The sequence below is a fragment of the Gouania willdenowi genome, chromosome 4 (genome assembly GCF_900634775.1).
Source record: "Gouania willdenowi chromosome 4, fGouWil2.1, whole genome shotgun sequence".
NCBI lineage: Eukaryota > Metazoa > Chordata > Actinopteri > Blenniiformes > Gobiesocidae > Gouania > Gouania willdenowi.
The window spans coordinates 10,149,138-10,168,989 of record NC_041047.1 but is presented as its reverse complement, the minus strand read 5'-3'; the positions used below and the strand labels follow the sequence as shown (position 1 = coordinate 10,168,989).

Below are 19,852 nucleotides of genomic sequence, written 5' to 3'. Positions count from 1 at the left end.
ACCAATGGCTAGACAGAGCTGGACTGACGGACAGCAGAGAGGCACTCATCATGGCTGCACAGGAGCAGGCCTTGAGCACCAGAGCAATAGAAGCCCAGATCTACAACACCAGACAAGACCCCAAGTGTAGACTGTGCAAACAGGCACTTGAGACAATCCAGCACATAAAGGCAGGGTGTAAGATGCTGGCGGGGGAAAGCTTACATGGAGCGCCATAACCAAGTGGCTGGTATAGTGTACAGAAACATCTGTGCATATGTAAGTATGGGCTGGAAACCCCAAGGTCAAAGTGGGAAACACCTCCAAAGGTGGTAGAAAATGACAGAGCAAAGATCCTGTGGGACTTCCAGATACAGACGGACAGAATGGTAATGGCGAACCAACTGGACATTGTGGTGGTGGACAAAGAGCAGAGGAAAGCTGTTGTGGTTGACATAGAAACTAGAAAAATACCAAGGGCTCAGAGAAGAGGTGGAGAAGGCCTGGAGGGTGAAGGCATCAGTGGTGCCCATGGTCGTCGGGGCACTCGGTGCAGTGACCCCCAAACTGGAAGAGTGGCTACAGCAGATCCCAGGAAATACATCAAACATCTCGGTCCAGAAAAGTGCAGTGCTAGGAACAGCAAAGATACTGTGCAGAACCCTCAAGCTCCCAGGCCTCTGGTAGAGGACCCGAGCTTGAAGGAAAAAGAGACTGCTCGCGGTGGGTGAGGAATAGTTTATATATATATATATATATATATATATATATATAAATAAGTCTATATACATATTAGTTAAGGTTCAAGATTTATCACTGTTTCAATAACAAAACAACAAACATTAGTCTTTTGTGAATCTGGATGGGGTGGCACTTGGGGTGGCCAATCAGATTTTAGGGGTGGCATGAGCTTTGACTATGTTAGCCAAAAACTGTCAAACATGTGTTTAGGTTTGAATAATTCTCTGCTTCACTCCCTCTTTTTATTGAAGGACTTTTGTTTCAAAACGAAGCTTTAAAGTCCAAAACGTGCTGAGTCTGACTGCCATGAAGGTAAATACATTTAACCCAGTTGTATTTGCAGTCTTTTGTGAATCAACAAGGTCAGTTATTAATCTCTTCATTTCCTTTTCTATCTCTTAAAGTGACCTTGACAGGTGCAGGTTATTCAGGTGCATATAAATGATCAGAGCCCAGGGGTCATGTGGTCCAGAAGCCCCAGCATCAAACAAATCTTTCTACAGTTGAACGAAATTATTTTTAAAAGATAATTCCAGCAAGTTCATTTTGTCTTCTTTTTTAAATTAGTATGTTATGGTTTCATTTATTCAGACAACTTTCTTTCAGGAAATGAAATCAAAGTGATCAGCAGACGGCTCTGAAGAGGACAGTCGAAACAAGAACATTTCCTGAAAAAAAAGTTGTCAGAATAAATAAACCTTAACATATTACAGAGAAAAGTAGTAGATCTTAAAAAAAAAGTAGAAGGCTAAAACTCACAGCGAGTTGCCACCGCTCCGCAGCGATGACGCATGACACCTGGTGGGGGAGTGGGGGTGTCGGGGGGCATGACCCCGGCGGAAAATTTTGCAAAAATAATGCTATATAGTGGCTTTTGGTGCATTATATTAGTATAATTGTGGCTTTTCTTCTGTCTATTTTTTAGCACTTTTCTTAGCATGATGTATTTTCTCACCTAGTTTTTGTTTGCATGATGCATTTACAAATTGAAATTTGGAATCCATGATAATGATGACAAAGAATTGAGCTAATAGAAAAACCTGACTTACACAGATATTCACGTAATATTACAGATACTGTTTCGGTGCTAAAGGGGTAAGGAATCATTTATGAACATGTTTAAAGCTTTAAATCTTTGAGCATATTGTAATCAAAGTGTTCTGAGTGGACAGTGAAGCTATTCTCCTTCTCCTGGCTGTAAAATGACGTTTATAAATCCAGGAGTGTGACGCTGGACTTCAGCCAATCAGAGATCTTTCTACAAACACTTGTGCTCCATGAGCTGTTTTTGACGTTACTATTGGCTGCTTGACTGAAGTCGAGGGGCGTTCAGGTACCCTCGGTAGTAAACGTGTAATGACAAACGTCCTAGCAAAAGTCTGCATAACAGCGTTAGCCACAACAGTTACACAGTAAATAAAGAGGAAAAAGACAGACCGAGGTGGAGAAGCAACAGTTTAAAGCCACAAACACTGAGGAGGAACGGATCCCCATGACTGTGCAGGGTCCGCCCCACACACCCACCCACACACACAGAGATGTCAGAGGGAGGGTGATGACTGCCGCGTGTGGGCCAGGAAAAGCTTATTCAAGGTGGATTAATTCTATAGTCTGGTAGCGGAGTGATGGTTGTCAGTCCGTTCAGAGCGGCAGTCAGCAGTAGGGGTGAGAATTGGCAAGGATGTTGCAATACGATATGTATCACGATACGTGGGTCACGATATAATATTATCGCGGTGTGTTGCGGTATTCTACCCAGTTAATATCAAAATTAAATGTAGAGATGAAAAATCAAGTTGCTGTATATGTTCATCAGAAGATATTGATCATTCAGAGGACAAATTGAGTCAAAACTATTTGCGTCAAAACATCCTATTTATTATTTATTATTAGTGTTTTTGCACATTTTCACTGAAAAAAAGAAAATGCAGTGTTACACACTGCCATCATAAAATAAAGTGCAACAAGTTTCTTTTCACTGAAACTACTGCGTAGAAGTCTCAAAGTAACCATGACAACATAATGACGGCATTGTAACAACTGTAAGTGAGAACATTAAGGATAAATCACCCTGCGTTACCGACAATACACAAATATATAATTTATCCTATTGTATCAGTTTAAGCACTGATCTGAACACATTGGAAGCATTGTAACCACTACTGAAATATTGCACAAAAATATTGATTAAATTTTGAAATTTTGAAATCCCACTTTAAAAAAAAAAAAAAAAGAAAATCGATTTAAAATCAGCATTAAAAAAAAAATCGCAATATATCGTGAAATAGATTTTTTTTACACCCCTAGTCAGCAGGGATCACAGTCACCTCTGTGAGCTCTCTGATGGGGACAAGCTGACGGCAGCAGCTGCATTACTCCGGACAGTAACTAGAGTGATACGTACGTTCATGTCAGAGTCTCTAAAACACCAGAAAAATCTCCAATAACACAAGATAAAGTCTATACATTTGTCACTAGTCTATATTGAGAAAAAAAGTGGCTAAGAGCGTTCAGAAAACTGCAAGGTAAGGGAGGTTCAGTTTTGGTTTTGGTTTCAAAACGAAGCGGAGAGAGGATTCAATGAACTGTAGTTTCAAGAGCAGAAGGCGTACACAAAGTGAGTAGTAGGCGATTCTGCACACGCCGCGTACACATCTGGACATCCCTGTATTAATGTTGAGAGGTTAATTTACCGTTAAGGTCCCCCCTACATCTAGTTAGCTTTGAAATATTTCCCTCTTAATTATCATAAATAAATCAAAAACTTTTTTAAGTTGGCCTGAGACAGATACTTAATAGTTATTACATTTGCACATGCTTAGTAAAGAATATGAATAGGCCTGCTCTGTACCTGTATGTGGTGTTTGGCACATAGACGTCCCTGGCAGGGAACTCCAGGATCTCGTGGGTGGGCCGCACCCTGCTGTCTGGATAAGGTTTGACCTGGACCAGGTCTGGGGTGAGACAATAGTGTGGATTCTCTGGAGCGGGAGAGATGTCCAACTTTAACTGGGCTAAAGGCACAGATGGAAGAAGAAAGATTGGGATGAGGGGTTATCAGGTTCACACTCTAATTAATAGTACTGGGTGAGTGTATACCTGTGATGGGCCTGAGTCTCCTCAGCACTGATGAAGGCCTTCTCATATCAGCAAGGAACTTGTACAAATCCTCATCGCTAAGTCGATCTCCCTCCTGACAATTAGTAGCACAGAAAAAAAGAGCATGAAGAGAAAACACAAGATCATAATCTGTTTTTGAATGAGGTAAAGTGCTTAGAGCAGTGGTTATTAACCTTTTTCTTGTTGTGACCCCATTTTTGTATCACAAATTTCTGGTGACCCCAGAGACTTTTTTCCCCCCTAAAATTAGTTTTTTGATCATGTTTGTTATACTGTATTTACAATTACAGAGTAGCCAGGATTAGTGCACAAAATAACAATAAGCTCCACCTCAGATACCCTTTTACTGCATTTTTTTTAACTAAATTTAAATCTGAGAAATGTAAAGTATAGAATACAGTTGTTTGAGATTGTGTGTGGTGTTTTCATTTGAAAAAAAGCTTTCTGCCTCTTCCTGTTTATCTATTTCTGTGATATTATGTATTGGTTTTTTCCCCTTTTTTTAATGTACAAAATTTGAATGAAATAAAACGTTTTTTTATTCTATTTTATTTAAAATTATTTATTTTTTAAAACATTAAAAATGTAAAAATATAATTGTAAGTTTTTGAAATTCAATATTACAACACATGGTGTTTTAATTTGAAATAAATATATATATATATATATATATATATATATATATATATATATATATATATATATATATATAAGCTCTTTCAGCTTTCTACCTCTTCCTGCACTGTATATTTTTTTATGTGATATGTTGTTTTTTATTATCATTATTATTATTGTGCAAAATAGGTAAATAAATAAAAATTATATATATTTTTTTTTAAACATTTACCATTTCAAAATATAATTTTAATCAGTTTTTTTTTTATTTTATTATTAGTAGACATTTCAAGCGATCCCATTTTACTTCCAGGCGACCCCACAAGTGGTTACGACCCTAAGGTTGAAAACCCTGGCTCAGAGTGTGCTGCAGGCACCGCATTACAAACCTGTTTAAAAAAGTTGGTGATGGTTAATGTTGCTGGTCTGAATCCTGTCAGACTACACGATTCGTCCCCACTGGTGGTCCTCTCCAGAGACCGCCTTCCCATGATGCTCGAGTTCCTTCGTTCCGACCAGGAGCCTTTTCTTTCTGCACAAACACAACAAAAACAAGGTTAACCTTTGATAATGTACTTCAGTTAGACAATGGGACTTGAAGACGTTTTACACTTAATTCAAAAGATGAGAAAAAAAAACTAAACTCAGACTAAGAAGCAAATTGTTTTTCTAGAACTAATCTTCAATTTAAACTATATCTTTTCCAGTACTTCTTTGAAACTAAATACGCATGCCAAACTCAAATGTAAAAATAAATGCCACCCTGCCTAGCAACAAAAGTCGGTCACTGCGGCCAGCATCAGATAAGCTTAGTGAGGTCAAAGGCTAAACAAATAGCATAGGTCAAACTCAAAATAACACACCATCAATATGTCTGGATACTTTGTTTGGACGTTTCGGTCTCTGTTTGAATTTCCTATTCTTACCATTTGTTTGAAGTTTTTTTTTTTTCTTTTCAGATAACAAACCAAATGTGTGGTAATGTATTGAAATGCACATGTGCCTCATGCGTGACAGCCAGGCCTGTTACATGAGTGACCAAAGTAACTTCCTCCTGACGCTGGCTTTAACTAGTTTTATGTTAAAACACATTCCTTCTCGTTCACATGTACATTTAAACATGTTTTGAGAGGGATTCAGACCTGCGAGGCTCATCTCCAGCTCTGTGTCTCTCTCCAGACTTCCTGCACTGTTCACGATATTCATTAGATGGATGGCTGTCCAAGCGAAAGGCATCCGATAGCGACCCAGGCGCTGACAGAACTGCTCTGACTGTCCACGGAGCTTTTCCAGCTTTTCCTTATTCTATTTGGGGGTGAAAAAAAATCAATGTTTTTTTATTTATTCACCAGTAAACCCACTCTCAATCTCAGAACATGATTAACTCTTAATGAACCTGGTGCGTAGATATCTGCTACTGATCATACCTTAGCAGCATCAGACTCTTTGAAAACCATATAGGGCTCTGCACACTCGCCAATATCACCCTGCTGCAGAACTTTTTCCAGCTGTTGACAAAGCAAACAACAGTTTTAGTTATTTTGCTCACGTGCAGCAAAGACGTGACAATCTCGGTCAAAGACTGAATATAGAACTTTGACTCTGCATTCAAAGACATCATGCATTTTTAAATTCATAGGGAAACAAGAACATCACTGTCTTCTTTACAGTATGTGTGTGTTTGGAGCCACACTATTGAAATATTGCTAACACTTTAGTTTAGGGAATACCTATTAACCATTAATTAGTTGTTTATTAGCATTAGTAACATAATTAGTCATATTAAGTACTTATTGATGCTTTATTCTTATTAATGCCTTATTATACACTTAATGGCAGTCTCGCAGTCCAAACAGGGTCAGGATTAGGGTTAGTGTCAACCCTAACCCTAGCATGTTGAGATTGTAATTCATATACAATAACTTCCTTACTTACTGAAAAGTAATAATTCTGAGGTTATTGAGGAAAAACTCTTATTTAATGGCTTACTGGTTTTATAATAAAGCCATGCAGAATAAGGCATTAATAAGTACTTAATAATGACTAATTAGTAGTCAATATGATACAATTTGCATGCGAACAAGCAACTAATTAATGGTTAATAGGTGTTCCCTAAACTAAAGTGTTACCGAAATATTAAACAATCTCATCATCTAAAGGTATTTATGATTGATCGTGCTACCTTTTCTCATAATATGACAGGTCATTGTGGAATTACAGATTTTCCTAGGCTGTGCTTTACTGGAAATATTTAGCTTGGCCTATTTTACATCCTACTTGGTTTTCCAACTTTCATGGTTAAAAGAAAATCAGAAATCAGAATAGCTTTTATTGCCATGTATGTTTGCACGTTGTACATGGAATTTTCTTTATAATTTTGGTGGCATAACAACACAAATAGCAACGTATTGGGCAATGTATTATTTACAATAATGACCATGAGCAAAAAAAGATTTAACAAGAACTCTGAGGAAGTGCAAACCTCCACCCAGCGCCAAATCTCCTGGTGATCCTGATCATGGTACCATGATTATTCATACTTAAATCCATTCATACTTTTTGTTTTTTTCTTTCTAAAACTCGCAATGAAACACGCAATCCAAATCCGATCCTGATTAAACCCAGTGCGGTAACTGAGGAATCAATCGACATAACTGAGTCAAATTTCATAAAGATCGATCAATAACGAACCCAGATATGAATTTTTACAATTTTGCCACAGATGGAGAGATAGGGATTTTTCCATTTCTGAAACAGATCCAGAACAATACACTGATTCTGGATCCCCTCAAATATTTATGAAATGTTCCATAGCGTGAAGTCTGTCTTTGGTTAGAATGAACGTAAAAATCTGTACTTTTGACGTAACCCTGCTAACAGACAAACAAGCAAATGAATAAACACAGGTGTGAATATGACCTCCTTGGCAAAGGTAATTAAGTCTAGGAGGAGGAGGAGGAGAAGAAGGAGAAGGAGAAGGAGGAGAAGGAGAAGGAGAAGAAGGAGAAGGAGAAGAAGGAGAAGAAGGAGAAGAAGAATTAGAAGAAGAAGAAAAATAAAGTAACTTTCACCTGGATGACGAGGAAAACGTCCTGGGAGGGGTAAGTGATAGAAAACACAGCAGAGCGAGCCAGTGTGCAGATGGCTGCCGTCTGAATGTGTGGACGTAACATAGCTTTAGTCTGCTCAGAGTTCAGGTCAAAAAAGAAGTTCTCTGAAATCTGGAGGACACACAAACACATAAAAGAAAAATTATAATTCTGTTCCAAAGAAAGGTTGTGTATAAACATGACAAAAATCTACTATATTGTTTTTTTTTTTCCTTATGAGGACTGAAAAACTAAAATCTTAAAATGTCAGTACGCACAGCATAGAACCTCTGTTCCAATATAGGCAGATATTTCTGACAGCTTGGGATTTTCTCCATGTGTATCTCTTATTTTAACATGAAAAACTAAGAAATACTGAAAGACACCTTTTAGGTTTTTAGCCTTTTGTGGTGTATTTGGGCAGAACAGACCTTTCTGAGGTTCTAGAACAATTTTATGTTAATCCATTTATACGTATATGTAATTTGCAGAAACTGGCATGAAAAACTATAATAAAGCAGATTTAATGCATTACACAATTTAAACAGAAGCATTATGAAGACAGGAGACTATTTTTTCAAATTTACTTTCACTCTAGGTTTTATAATAAATATGTTTGGATCATTTATTTATTTGTTCTTACACAGTGGTCTATAGATTCTCTAGGATACTAAAACTATTAGACAACTGCCACCCCCTAGTGTTTATAAGCTGTAGACCAGGGATAACCAGCGTTTAATGGACTCCTTCAGATAGAAACATAGTTCCACCACTGTATGATTTAACTGCATTCCCAAAGCATCCCAAGAACATAAAATTTTATGGTCCACTCATCAAGTTCCTTTTGACCCTCCAACAGTTTTAACGCTTTTCCAGAAGTGACCCAACAATTCAGGGCTGAGAGGACACAGAGGAAAGCACAACAGCTTACCTTTTTCTTCTCCTTGACATCATATAAGGCCAAACTAGCAAATATGGGTTCAATTTCGATCTCAAACCTTCAAAAGGGGGAAAAAAAATGGCCAGTCAGCAGAAAGCAGCAGTTAAATATAAAAGCTACACAGACATTTTTTCTTTTTGTACTGTAAAAGGTTTTCTGCCACTTACTTCAAGGACAAGCACTTGACAAGTAGCCTTTGGCCAAAATGTTCTTTGGGTACTTCAGGCACACAGTGGCGCTCAATGGGCTCCTCCTACACAGTACAGCAAATTCATATATGACAATTACTGCCAACCTCCAGCTACTTTTAAATACAGATCATAAAATCACTGACTTCCTGTAGAATTTTGACTGTAGAGACAATAATGATTACCAAATATAATCAGCAGAAAAGAAACGGTACCTCATCGAGGGCGGGGTGGAGAGCGAAAAGCTCGCGGTGCCGGTTAGCCTTGCGCTGGTCTTCGTTGTGACGGTCAATTTCCTCGTTGGGGGCATGATCAAGAAGGTGAGGGAGAAGGACGTCGGGGAGGGAGTTTTTCAAGTCAAAGATGCTGCAGGCCCAGCTGCCCCGGGGAGTGTCATCAATGGACATGGACCGCCGCTTCAGGTCATCCTACAGAGCACAATCAAATCCTAAATGATCCTGTTATGTATTAAAACGCTTTTGCATAATAGCAAAAAAAAAATGTTTTTGTTTATTCTGCAGTGTCAAAAACTAGTGATTGATGAGGGACCAGCCCGCTTTTTTATTTATTTTTTGTAACTTTTAGTTGGACTGAAAAAAAACATTAACATGACATGATTTGAATTAACAAATACAAGTGACCATCCAGTTTTGTGATTTGCGGGGTGTGAGTCCAAATATAACATTCAGTCTCAAAACAAGGGTCAGATTTCTCCTGTTCTGTGATGGACAGCTCAGATATTTTCATACTGCATTTTATCTTACAGGGCTTATATTTGAGAAAGTAAAAATATAGAAAACAGTTATTTAAAATTGTGTGTGGGGTTAAAACAGTTTAAAGTTTTTTAATCAGTATTTTTTAAATTATTATTATTATCAATTACTGGACATTTCAGGCGACCCCATTTGAATTTCAGGCAACCCCAAGGTTGAAAAAAAACTGGACTATCCCTTATTGTAAAAGTAAACTAGTTACACAAACTGCAAATGCAGCCATGTGCCACTTTTGTGATCACGTGGATGAATAAGTAAGATGAGTGATCAAACGTGCACATGAGACATGGATAAGTTCCTTTATGACAGATCAAGCGACAAAAATAAACCATGTGTGTGTATTCATGTCAGACATAAAGTATATAACATGTACACACAAGGCAACTAGAATACAAATGGTAGATATGTTACTGTCGTTGTGTGAATGTGGCTGATAAAGTAAAATGCGTTGGTACTACTTCTGTGCTAATAAGTCTATTTTCCATCTGAAGCAGAGACGTGTTTTAGTTCTCATACCAGACGCCTTCTCTGCTACAATCTACACTTGACCTTGTCTCTGACGTGCAAACCCCCAGGGGGTTTATTAACAGTTCAAGCTACTGAGAGTATTTTAACACGAAGCTAAAGAAGCACTTCTATTTTTCAGCTGAGTCTGATCAGATACATTTTAAGGCTTGGTAAAGGTTACCTGGTCGTCTTGATAGCTGCTGTTGTCTGGCATTTCATCTGCCTCAAACACTTGTTTAGGTAATCCTTTCTGTCGCTCCTTCTGTTTGTCCAGAGTATTGGGGTTAAAGCCTGTACCGAGCTTATGGTATCTGTAACAACAAAAAAAAAAAAAGCAATTTAGCAGCTCAAACTTACTTATTTCTCAAATCAATTGAAGACTTGATGACTTAAGCACAGTCACTGTGGAGAATTCTTACTTTCTATTAACAATGGCCCAGTCCTCTGTGTAAGATCTGACACAGTCTCTGACATGACGGTCAGTGTCACTGCAGCGAAACAGACAAACGATCAGGAGATAATTTAGTAACAACATTGTTCAACCACACAAAAACAGTTTGTCATTTACATTTCGTTTTGTTTTTTCAAGGAAAGGCAAATGTATTTGTATTGCACATTTCATACACAAGGCAACTCAATGTGCTTTACATGATTAAAAAGTGCCACAGAGAACATTCAACAGCCTAAAAATCAATAAGTACATTAAAATCAGCAATAAAAACATTAAATAAACAATAACATGATTAAACATCTCCCTCTGTCATACACTGTAGAGAAAAGAGTCTTTAACCTGGATTAAAAAATGTTCATATTAGATGCTGACTCCAGCTCTGCTGGCAGTTTGTTCCACTTCTTTGCAGCATAACAACTAAAAGCTGCATTTTTACTAAACACAATAATTACATATTATGCTTAACCTATAAAAGCCAAATATTACTATAATCTAGTGTTAAGTCGAGAAATATTCATGGTGGGTAGTAACATGATGGTGTGTGATAATAAAGTAGGATTCACTTCATATCAAGTCAAACTAAAGTCACCACTACAACAATATACAGTAACCTTTTGTTTAGTAGCAATTAGAGATGTCCCGATACAACTTTTTCACTTCCGATACAATACCGATATTGCAGCCTTAAGTATTGGCCAATACCGATATCGATCCTATACGATATCAGCACGAATCATACATACTTTTTTTACTTATTTTGTAGTGTGGAATGTTAGAAAAGGCTTGATCTAGTGATGTTACTCAAAAAGAGAACAATAGTCAGCAACAGTAGGTATGAGAAAAACTGACCCATTTATTATTAACCAATTGGCTACATTAATTTTAACCTTCAGCATAATATCTACAGTATTCCACAATTGAACAAATATAACATAATATATATTGGAGATTTTAGATGCAGTCAAAAAAAATCCAATATTCGTTGTCTGGTTGATATCGGTCCGATATCCAATATCAATATCGAATCGAGACACCTCTAGTAGCAATTTATAAATTCATACTCCCACAGAATCACAAATGTTTTTTTTGGATGAAAATGACATTACTGTAAATATTTAATTCTTTTTTACAAAGTTTACCCGTTGCATACATTGGCATATTAGGACCACACACAGGAGGTTAATACTTGTTTTTTTTGTCAGCAAAAAAACAAAAAGGTACAATCACAACTGAATGGTCTCAGTGGGAAACTGAAACTGGTTGCATCTCCCCAGCCTTACCCTTCCTCTGGAACGGCCTGCACCACTGTGCGACATTCCCTCGGTGTGTAAATGACCTCAATGTCATCTGGTGGGAACTCAATCAAATCTCTAAGGGGGCCAGACTCCACTATGGGAGGGTGAGTGATGAGGTACTCCTCAAAATCCACTGGCTCCACCGCATCCGTAAGGGGGACCTGTGGTGGGTGATGGGAAAATGATGGTGAAAGATAAATCAATTGGGTGTGTTGTTACTCTTTTTCATATGCATGTCTTAAAATACATGCAAATGCTGTTCAGCCTCAGGGCTTATGCATACTAGTATAAATAATTAAAAGTCATTATCATGCAAAAACATGAGGACATTTCTGTTTCTTCAGCTAAAAAAGCAGTTCTACAGACATGGGGCACATGCGGCCCTCGGTTTAAATTTAAGTGGCCCCCAAAGTAAACTAACAAAATCACAGGAACATTTACAAAATGACACCATAAAACATACAAAATACAGTTAGGAATAACAGAAATACACAAAACTACACTAAAAACAAACAAGACTACAACAAAAAACTAAGGAACATATACAAAATGACAACAAGAACACAAAAAAAGAGAAAAATAGACAAAATGACTGCAAAAACTCACAAAATGACAACGCAAACACAAATTATTTGTTGTTAGTTTCCTGTATTAATGCTCAGATTGGTCATTATTCTAAATGCTGACATTAATGTAGATAATGTGGCCCTCAGATCAGACAATCACATTTTTGTGGCCTCCTGCTGTGATAAACGTTGCCCATCTCTGCTTTATAATGTATGTTTAGGACCACCTAATGTGCTTCTTTTCAGCAAAAGCTAATAGTTTAATGGTCACAGCTTTAAACTAAAAAATCTGTGTGTGAGCATGTGTTTGTCTCTCAAGGAATTTCAACACAAATCACATCTCACTGTGAATTAAAAACCAACTGCTGCCTAATTAGGGGGGAAGAGAAGTTAGTTTGCATTGGAGCTCAGTGTCAATTGGCACCGCTCTAACAAACAGTGACACAAACATTGTGATGACTGCAACAGCAGTGGTTTCTTTTTCCAAGTCTTTATTAAATAACTGTACAATTAAAATTCTATAATGTCCTCTTTTTTCTTTAAAATAATCACATATATTAAGGGGATCTCTCCAGTGGCTGCATTTGAAAACACTGTAGAATTCAACCCGGTAATATACAGTAAATACTCCATAAAGTGCTATTACGTTAAAATTAGACTTTTTTTTATTACAATACCTACAACTTAAACTAAGAAATAGTGTTTCAGTCAAATTATAGAAATCACATCTGTTTAAAAAAAAATAAATAAATTGTATCAACTTCTTTCTTAATCTAAATTTTATATTTTGATAAGCACATTGAGATGACTTTGTTGTAAATTGCACTGTACAAATATTGAACTAAATTTCTTGTGAGTTTAAAAGGCAAATATAATTTGTATTACCACATACCCACACCCATAATACACAGCACATTTTGATTAAAAAAAGGATCCACAGTAATAGAAACTTGTATACTGATAATACTCATCTTCTGGCTTTGCTAACCTAGCTCGCCGTCACATGCAAACCCCTTTACAGGAAGCCAGTTACACACTCAAGTTGTCAAAATAAAGGACATTTTAAGATAATATATCTAGAATAATCAAACTAAAAACTAATAATAGTTTAGTGCAGCGTAAGCTAGTAATGGCGGCTGTAATACACACTGCGTTGCTTGTTGTCGTCGCTGCGTTGAGGTTCTTGAAGATCAGTGGGGAGCCCCCATACTGGCCGGCTATCTGCTTCCTCACCTCTGCTGCCACAGTCCTGCCCACGGAGAACACATTACTTCACTGGTACATACATGACATTAGTGATCTGCATTTAACCCAGATCCCTGAGGAGCAGGGGCTTCAAAACCCATGTTAGAGCCCAATATGTAACAATTGTTATCAAAATAAATGTAATAAAACCCAAAAATGTATTAACTGGTCAATAATGTAACAAAAGTGCTAATAATAAAGTAATAAAAACCAAAATGTTGCAACTGGTCAATCATGTAACAAGACGCTGAGCCCAAAACATAAAAATAATAATATTATATATATATATATATATATATATATATATATACACATTAAGGCTAAATGATTAATTGCATTTGCAATATTATCACAATATCATAAAACGCAATTTTCTAATCGCAAAGGCTGCAATTTTTTTTTCTTGTCCTGTCTTATACTGTCCTGTTAAGTGCAGAGTGTTTAAGAAGTGCAGTCCACATGTTTACATGTCTCATGAAATGTGAAGTTAGTTAGATATGTTGAAGAGGTAAAGCCACAGATTGGTTTGCTTTATTGTTGTAACATTTATATTTTATATCTATTTAAAGTTTAAATAAATCTGAAATTGTTTATTATCAACCATATTGATTTATTGCTTGTGTTCATTGAAAAATACATGACAAGAGGCCCTTGAAAAAATTATCGCATAATAAATCGCAATATTTAGAAAAAAATTATTTTCCAAAATCGTGCAGCCCTAACACACATATTACACATTTGTGTTTGATACTACACTTAACATTGAAGCAACAAGCCCTTAAATCCATAAATCATTGACTCACTTTATGAATCTGTAATAAAATGTTAAAAATGTTTTGCCTGCCCCATAATGTAAAAAACAAACCCAAAATGTAACAACAAAAAGTTTTTACATTTTTGGCTAATTGTAACATTTCAGGTTTTGTTACATTTCTGGACGTTGTTACATTTCGGGCTCTAACAAGCCTTGCTCATGGTCCCACAGTGAAGGCCCACTGCAGAAATTGAATCTCTGACCCTCCAGTTTAGTCCTCTTCTCTGACCATTCCTTCATCACAGATGCAAACAAACATTGAAAACAGTAACGTTCAAAAGGCAATTCTTTTTATAGTTGTTTTGTGCAGCTTGCATGTTCTCCCTGTGCACAGTTCTCTGGGAACTTTCTTATTTCTTCCAAATGACTCTTTTCTCTCCTTGTTCTTGGGTGAAATGTAAGCTCTCTTAATGGAAAATGAAAAAAAGTTGTCGTCATCAATCCCAGCAGGTTTACCAGGACATGGTTAAAAACATCACTAATAAGAGTCAGTGTTACACAATTTTAGATAATACAGAGTAGTTTTCCGAGAGTTATACTGAATTCAAAGATCAAAGCCATTAAAGTATATATCATTGAGTTGCCATCATTATTTTAACACGTCTTAATGTTTTTTTAAGTTGATAACAAGCTCATCTGTTGGATCAGACACCCGACAATAGCAGAAGTTTTGGAAATCCCCTGTTTAAGCTGCCTCGGCTCACATCCCAATTTTAGAAATTGTTAGTCATACTATTTATAATTGGCCATAATATTATGGCTATTCTAGTAATAGCTAAGATGAAACTAGGTTATCTTTTAGAGCAATAGGGAATTAAAAAAAAAAACTGCAAAAATACCTTAAGTGGAATGTTCCTTTATAAACAAGGTACCCCAAATGATAATGGAAATGATGGATAGCTTTTATTCTACCCCATTGCATGAGAGGAAAACCGCAAAAGGCTTTTCAATAGAAAAGCTTTTAACTTTCAGGCAGTTAATATTTAATACCTTGTCACATTTATTATTTCTTTTTGGAATCATTAATAATTTAAAGAAATTAGACAGAACTAAATTAATGGGGTTGTTTCCTATTTCCAATGTACAGCACAAAACTAAACACTTTTATCAAAACAAGAAAATATCTTAAGATATTGCATCAAATAACGTTTGCTGACTGAAGCAACAAAAACAGAGCGCTAAAAATCCAGGTTAGAACTGAGGAATACAGCTTCAGACCTTTGCTCCATAACCTTTCACACATTGTATCATTTATTACAGACAGATATCGGAAAGAAATAAAAAAAAAACTAGAAACTCAACTGGTCAGCACAAAGCTTTGTGTTCAACCTCTGCTGTATTTCCCCCCGTCCACAAAGGTCCTTTAAATCACAGCAAGCTTCAAAACAACTCCAACACCTTTGCCTTGAACAAAACAACAACGCAGCAAGCTACCCAGACTGATACTAATCTCAGATCAAGGCTGTAACGCACAGAGTACAACACATATAATCATCCAGATTGGCTGAAATACAGTTTTATATATCTATAATAGTCTCCTTGTGAACAATATACGGTACCTAGTATCTCTCTCTCTCTCTCTCTCTCTTGAGTCTCTATCATGGAGTTGATATGATGTTGTTTTGCATCTTTATTTAGACTTTTGATTAGAGGGATTGAGAGCAAAAATCAGTCGAATTGTTCTTCATTAATCAGCTAAATACAAACAAGCAATGGTGCAAAGAAAGGATGACAAGATGCTCATCATTTCAAGGACATTTCAGGATAGTTTAAGTATTGTAAAAGTTCACCAGGCCTCAGAAGTGCAGCTCTATCTCCGCAAGATAAATACTAAAAGCGCTGAAGCCACAAGCACATTCCACAGCCCTCCCTCGTGTTTTCTGCCAGAGCTTCACTTAACCCTGGTCACTGCACTGAGAAATTACCCAACAGGCTTGGTTCGTTTGTAATGTACCGTAGTTATTGCTTTAAAATAGTAACATCAACGAATACGAACTTGGACGTAAGCAGCATATCTTAAAGCGCTAAAATAATAAATCACATACTAATGTACTACTCATACTAAGTCTGATGTCAAAATGAGTGTGTAGTGTGTTCATATTAGATAGTATGAAAAGTATGTGAGAATAAATTACCCGGATGAATACTATATTGGGACATTTTTTAAGTTTGCACGGTGGGGTACAGTGTATGTTTTGGTCATTGCATTTTCCATTCAAAAAAGGAAACCAAAAAACACTTATTATATTTAATTTTCATTTTCAAATTTCAAAACTAAATTTGAAATTCAAAGCATATTTCTTCATCAGGGTCAAGAAGGGATAAAGAAACATTTAAAAATCGATTGATTCTTATTTTTGGTTTCTAAAACCAAAAAAACTGATATACCAGAGAATAAAACCAAATAAAAGGTTTGTTTTTTATTATGGTGAGACCGGAAGTTGTTTTCAAAATAAGAGCACATATATGAGGATGCTGCTGTTTTTCTGGTGCCAAAATATATGATCTGCAGAAATTGTTGCAAAAATATTGCACCGAAGTGGGAGTGGGAGTCTTTCACCGAGACGTGAGGAGATTTTGCACAGAAAATTGTTTAATCTGACTCATTGATATTATATATATGTATGTATCAGTGAGTTCAATATATGTAATATGTGCAATATATTTGTAGTGATTTCTGTACGGTTCCAAAGACATTTTAAACAGCAGGCTAAATATAGATATAAATCATATATTTTGACACCAGAAAAACAATAGCATCCTCATATGCGCTCTTATTTTGAAAACAACAGCTCTTCTTTTTTTTATGGTCTCACCATAAATAAAAAAAAAAAAAGACTTTTAAATATTTGTTTATCGCTTCTTGACCCTGATAAAGAAATATGCCTTGAATTTTGAAAACCGAAATCAAATAACCACTAGTATTTTGTTTTTCAATTTCCTTTTCTGAACGGAAAATTCAATGACCAAAACATACACTGACCACGGTGGGCACACTAGTCATACTCAACCGCCCCATGATGCATTGCAAGTGGAATGTAAAATCGTCCTGGGACCGGCTTCAAGCTAAAAAAAAATCAACATTCCCATTTCAAAACAAAACAATCTTTTATAGGGCTCTTATTTTGAAGTTAAGTGGAAGTTTTTTCGGAAAATCTCCGAAATGTCGGCATGAAATGTCTTTTCCGCAAGTTTTATGGATCCAATGACCACATGTTGATATTCTACTTGGTCACTTTGTCGCTTAAAATGTTTTCAGAACTTTCAAATTTGAAGAATTAACAGAGATATTTAGCCTCAGTGTGCTTCAGGTTTTTGTTGTTAGTATATGTTAGACACTACAGTATATACTCGTTGAGTGTATATTACGTTAGTATGCGATTTTGAATACACGATACATACCCCTACAGGTATGCAAGCACAGGTGGAAACATTTGTAAAGAAATTGAAATAGCCCCTCGTGCGGCTTAAATAAAACATGCAAACTATGGCTCCTATACGGCTAGATCAATGTCTCTTTTGGAGGTGCTTGATATTTGACTTGACCAACTTGTAACGTAGAGAGTTTGGGGTTGCGTCAAAAAAATAAGGGTTAATATTTTATATATATATATATATATATATTTTTTTTTTTTTTTTAACTTTGGTATCTATTCATCTTATCCTTTTTTTTTTAAATAACAGTTTCCACAGACCATCATCTGCAACTGGCACAAAGACTTATGGCAGCTCATTTTTTTAACACGTTTTTCGTATGTGATAAACATCAGCGATGTGTATGTTCTGGAAACCAAGATGACGGTAAGAATTAAGGATGTCCCAATACAACTTTTTCACTTCCGATTTGATGCCAGTATTGCAGCCTTGAGTGTTGGCCGATACCAATATAAATCCAATACGATATTGGCACGAATCATCAACACTTTTATTACTTATTTTGTCGTGTGGAATGTGAGAAAAGGCTTGATCAAGTGATGTAACTCAAACAGAGAACAATAGTCAACAATTCAAGTTGACTTCAGTTATCTTTTACTGTCAGAATATGGTGGGAACAACTAATTGCGGGGACAAAAACAACTAAAACTTATCGTAGCGATTATTTCGGAGATTTTAGATGCAGTCGCATAAAATCTGATATTCGTTTTCTGGCTGATATCGGACCGATATTCAATATTAATATCGCATCGGGACACCCCTACTCAACATTGTTTTCTTTTAACACTTTTCATTATCTCCTTTCAAAGCCATGCAATAATTTGTTGAAAAAACCTGTTATCATAATAAACTCCTTAAAATCAGACTTTCATTTTAAACATTAAAAAAAAAAAAAAAAAAAATCGTTAAGACAATTTAGTTTGTTTCAGTGATTCCAGTTGTATTCACTTCTATGTGAGTTTGTCATCATCACAGTGGTAAATAGATGGAGATCCAGATCTCTCTCATCTTAACGGGACGATGGCATCTGACTGACAGACAGCACAAAGCCCTTTGTTAAAGAGATTACTTTGAGCTGTCTGAGACTATAGGATCTGTACCTGAGAGGGGGCAGATGGGGGTTCTTTTCATACAGCCTGAGTCCCATCATTAGCTAGTGTAAACCACACAGACCGTAAGCTTGTCCACATTGAAGGGTTTCCATCCAAACGCCAGTCATTCGGGAGATGAACACGGCTTTAAAAACACCCCATGCTCGTTGAATTGTTTATTTTGAATTACAAGAGCCGCTTCGAGCCTTTGTTACATTAGCATCCAGGGTAAAAGCAGCCGCTGGCGGTGTCGCTGTGTGTCTGGGTGGGTCTGAGCATCTCTGCCTTGGCGGCTAACGAGCGGCTAGCTGCAGCCGGGCCTCCTCCGCCTCTCCGCGGGGCTCAAAGGGCGACCGACATGGCAGAGGCTCGGGGTTCAAAGCAGGATTGAGTCCCTCACAGTCCTTACCTGCTGATTTTCTGGGCGAAGGCGCGGCGTTCAGCCATGGCAGTGGCCGCTAACGGGGTTTAGCGAGAATCCCAGGCAGGCACAGGAAGACTCTGCTTTTCCTTCACTCACTACGGCCACAGCCTGGAAAACGGGAGAATGGATCAGTACCGTAATGACGGCAACGCAGCGCACCACGCCATTACGTTGGGAAACGGGGAGCGTTACCCCTTTACCGTAATGATTGTAATAGCTATCAACAGGGGAGGGAATAAGCTCGTAATGACAAAATCTGTGCGTAACAACACACGAAATGGGTAATAGAGCAGTACCGCATTTGCACAAATGCAGCGCAACGCAAATGTAAGCAGATATCATTTTACTATGATGAAGGAGGGGTTATCAAACTTGGGGCGGGACCCCATGTGCTGTAGTTTGGAATTACAACAAGGTCGTCGGAAATGTCTAGTAATTGGTAAAATAAATGAATAAATAAATAAATAAGGTAAATAACTGCTTAAAATTACATTTTTACGTTTTGTGAATTATTATTATTATTCAAATTAACACATCACACACAATATCAAATAACTGTATTCAAGACTTAAACTTTCT

The 19,852-nt window shown here is 36.8% G+C and overlaps 1 protein-coding gene across 20 annotated transcripts in view; it reads right to left on the bottom strand.

The window, feature by feature from the left end:
• dock7 (dedicator of cytokinesis 7) overlaps window positions 1-19,534 on the bottom strand; it is a 66,626-nt gene extending 47,092 nt beyond the window's left edge. For 12 of the 20 annotated variants that reach the window (XM_028445066.1, XM_028445067.1, XM_028445070.1 and 9 more), the window contains exons 1-14: window positions 19,259-19,531; window positions 13,414-13,513; window positions 11,684-11,859; window positions 10,372-10,440; window positions 10,134-10,263; window positions 8,888-9,100; window positions 8,652-8,737; window positions 8,476-8,542; window positions 7,527-7,676; window positions 5,883-5,963; window positions 5,598-5,760; window positions 4,845-4,987; window positions 3,820-3,913; window positions 3,572-3,734 (exon numbers count right to left, since the gene is read on the bottom strand). In XM_028445066.1, coding sequence (XP_028300867.1) covers window positions 3,572-3,734; window positions 3,820-3,913; window positions 4,845-4,987; window positions 5,598-5,760; window positions 5,883-5,963; window positions 7,527-7,676; window positions 8,476-8,542; window positions 8,652-8,737; window positions 8,888-9,100; window positions 10,134-10,263; window positions 10,372-10,440; window positions 11,684-11,859; window positions 13,414-13,513; window positions 19,259-19,296 — 1,673 coding nt within the window. In that variant the 5' untranslated portion in view covers window positions 19,297-19,531. Of the gene's footprint in view, window positions 1-3,571; window positions 3,735-3,819; window positions 3,914-4,844; window positions 4,988-5,597; window positions 5,761-5,882; window positions 5,964-7,526; window positions 7,677-8,475; window positions 8,543-8,651; window positions 8,738-8,887; window positions 9,101-10,133; window positions 10,264-10,371; window positions 10,441-11,683; window positions 11,860-13,413; window positions 13,514-19,258 lie in introns of all 20 variants that reach the window. The other 8 variants (XR_003673933.1, XM_028445071.1, XM_028445064.1 and 5 more) reach the window with 3 other exon arrangements.
• Between the last annotated feature and the right edge of the window lie 318 nt (window positions 19,535-19,852).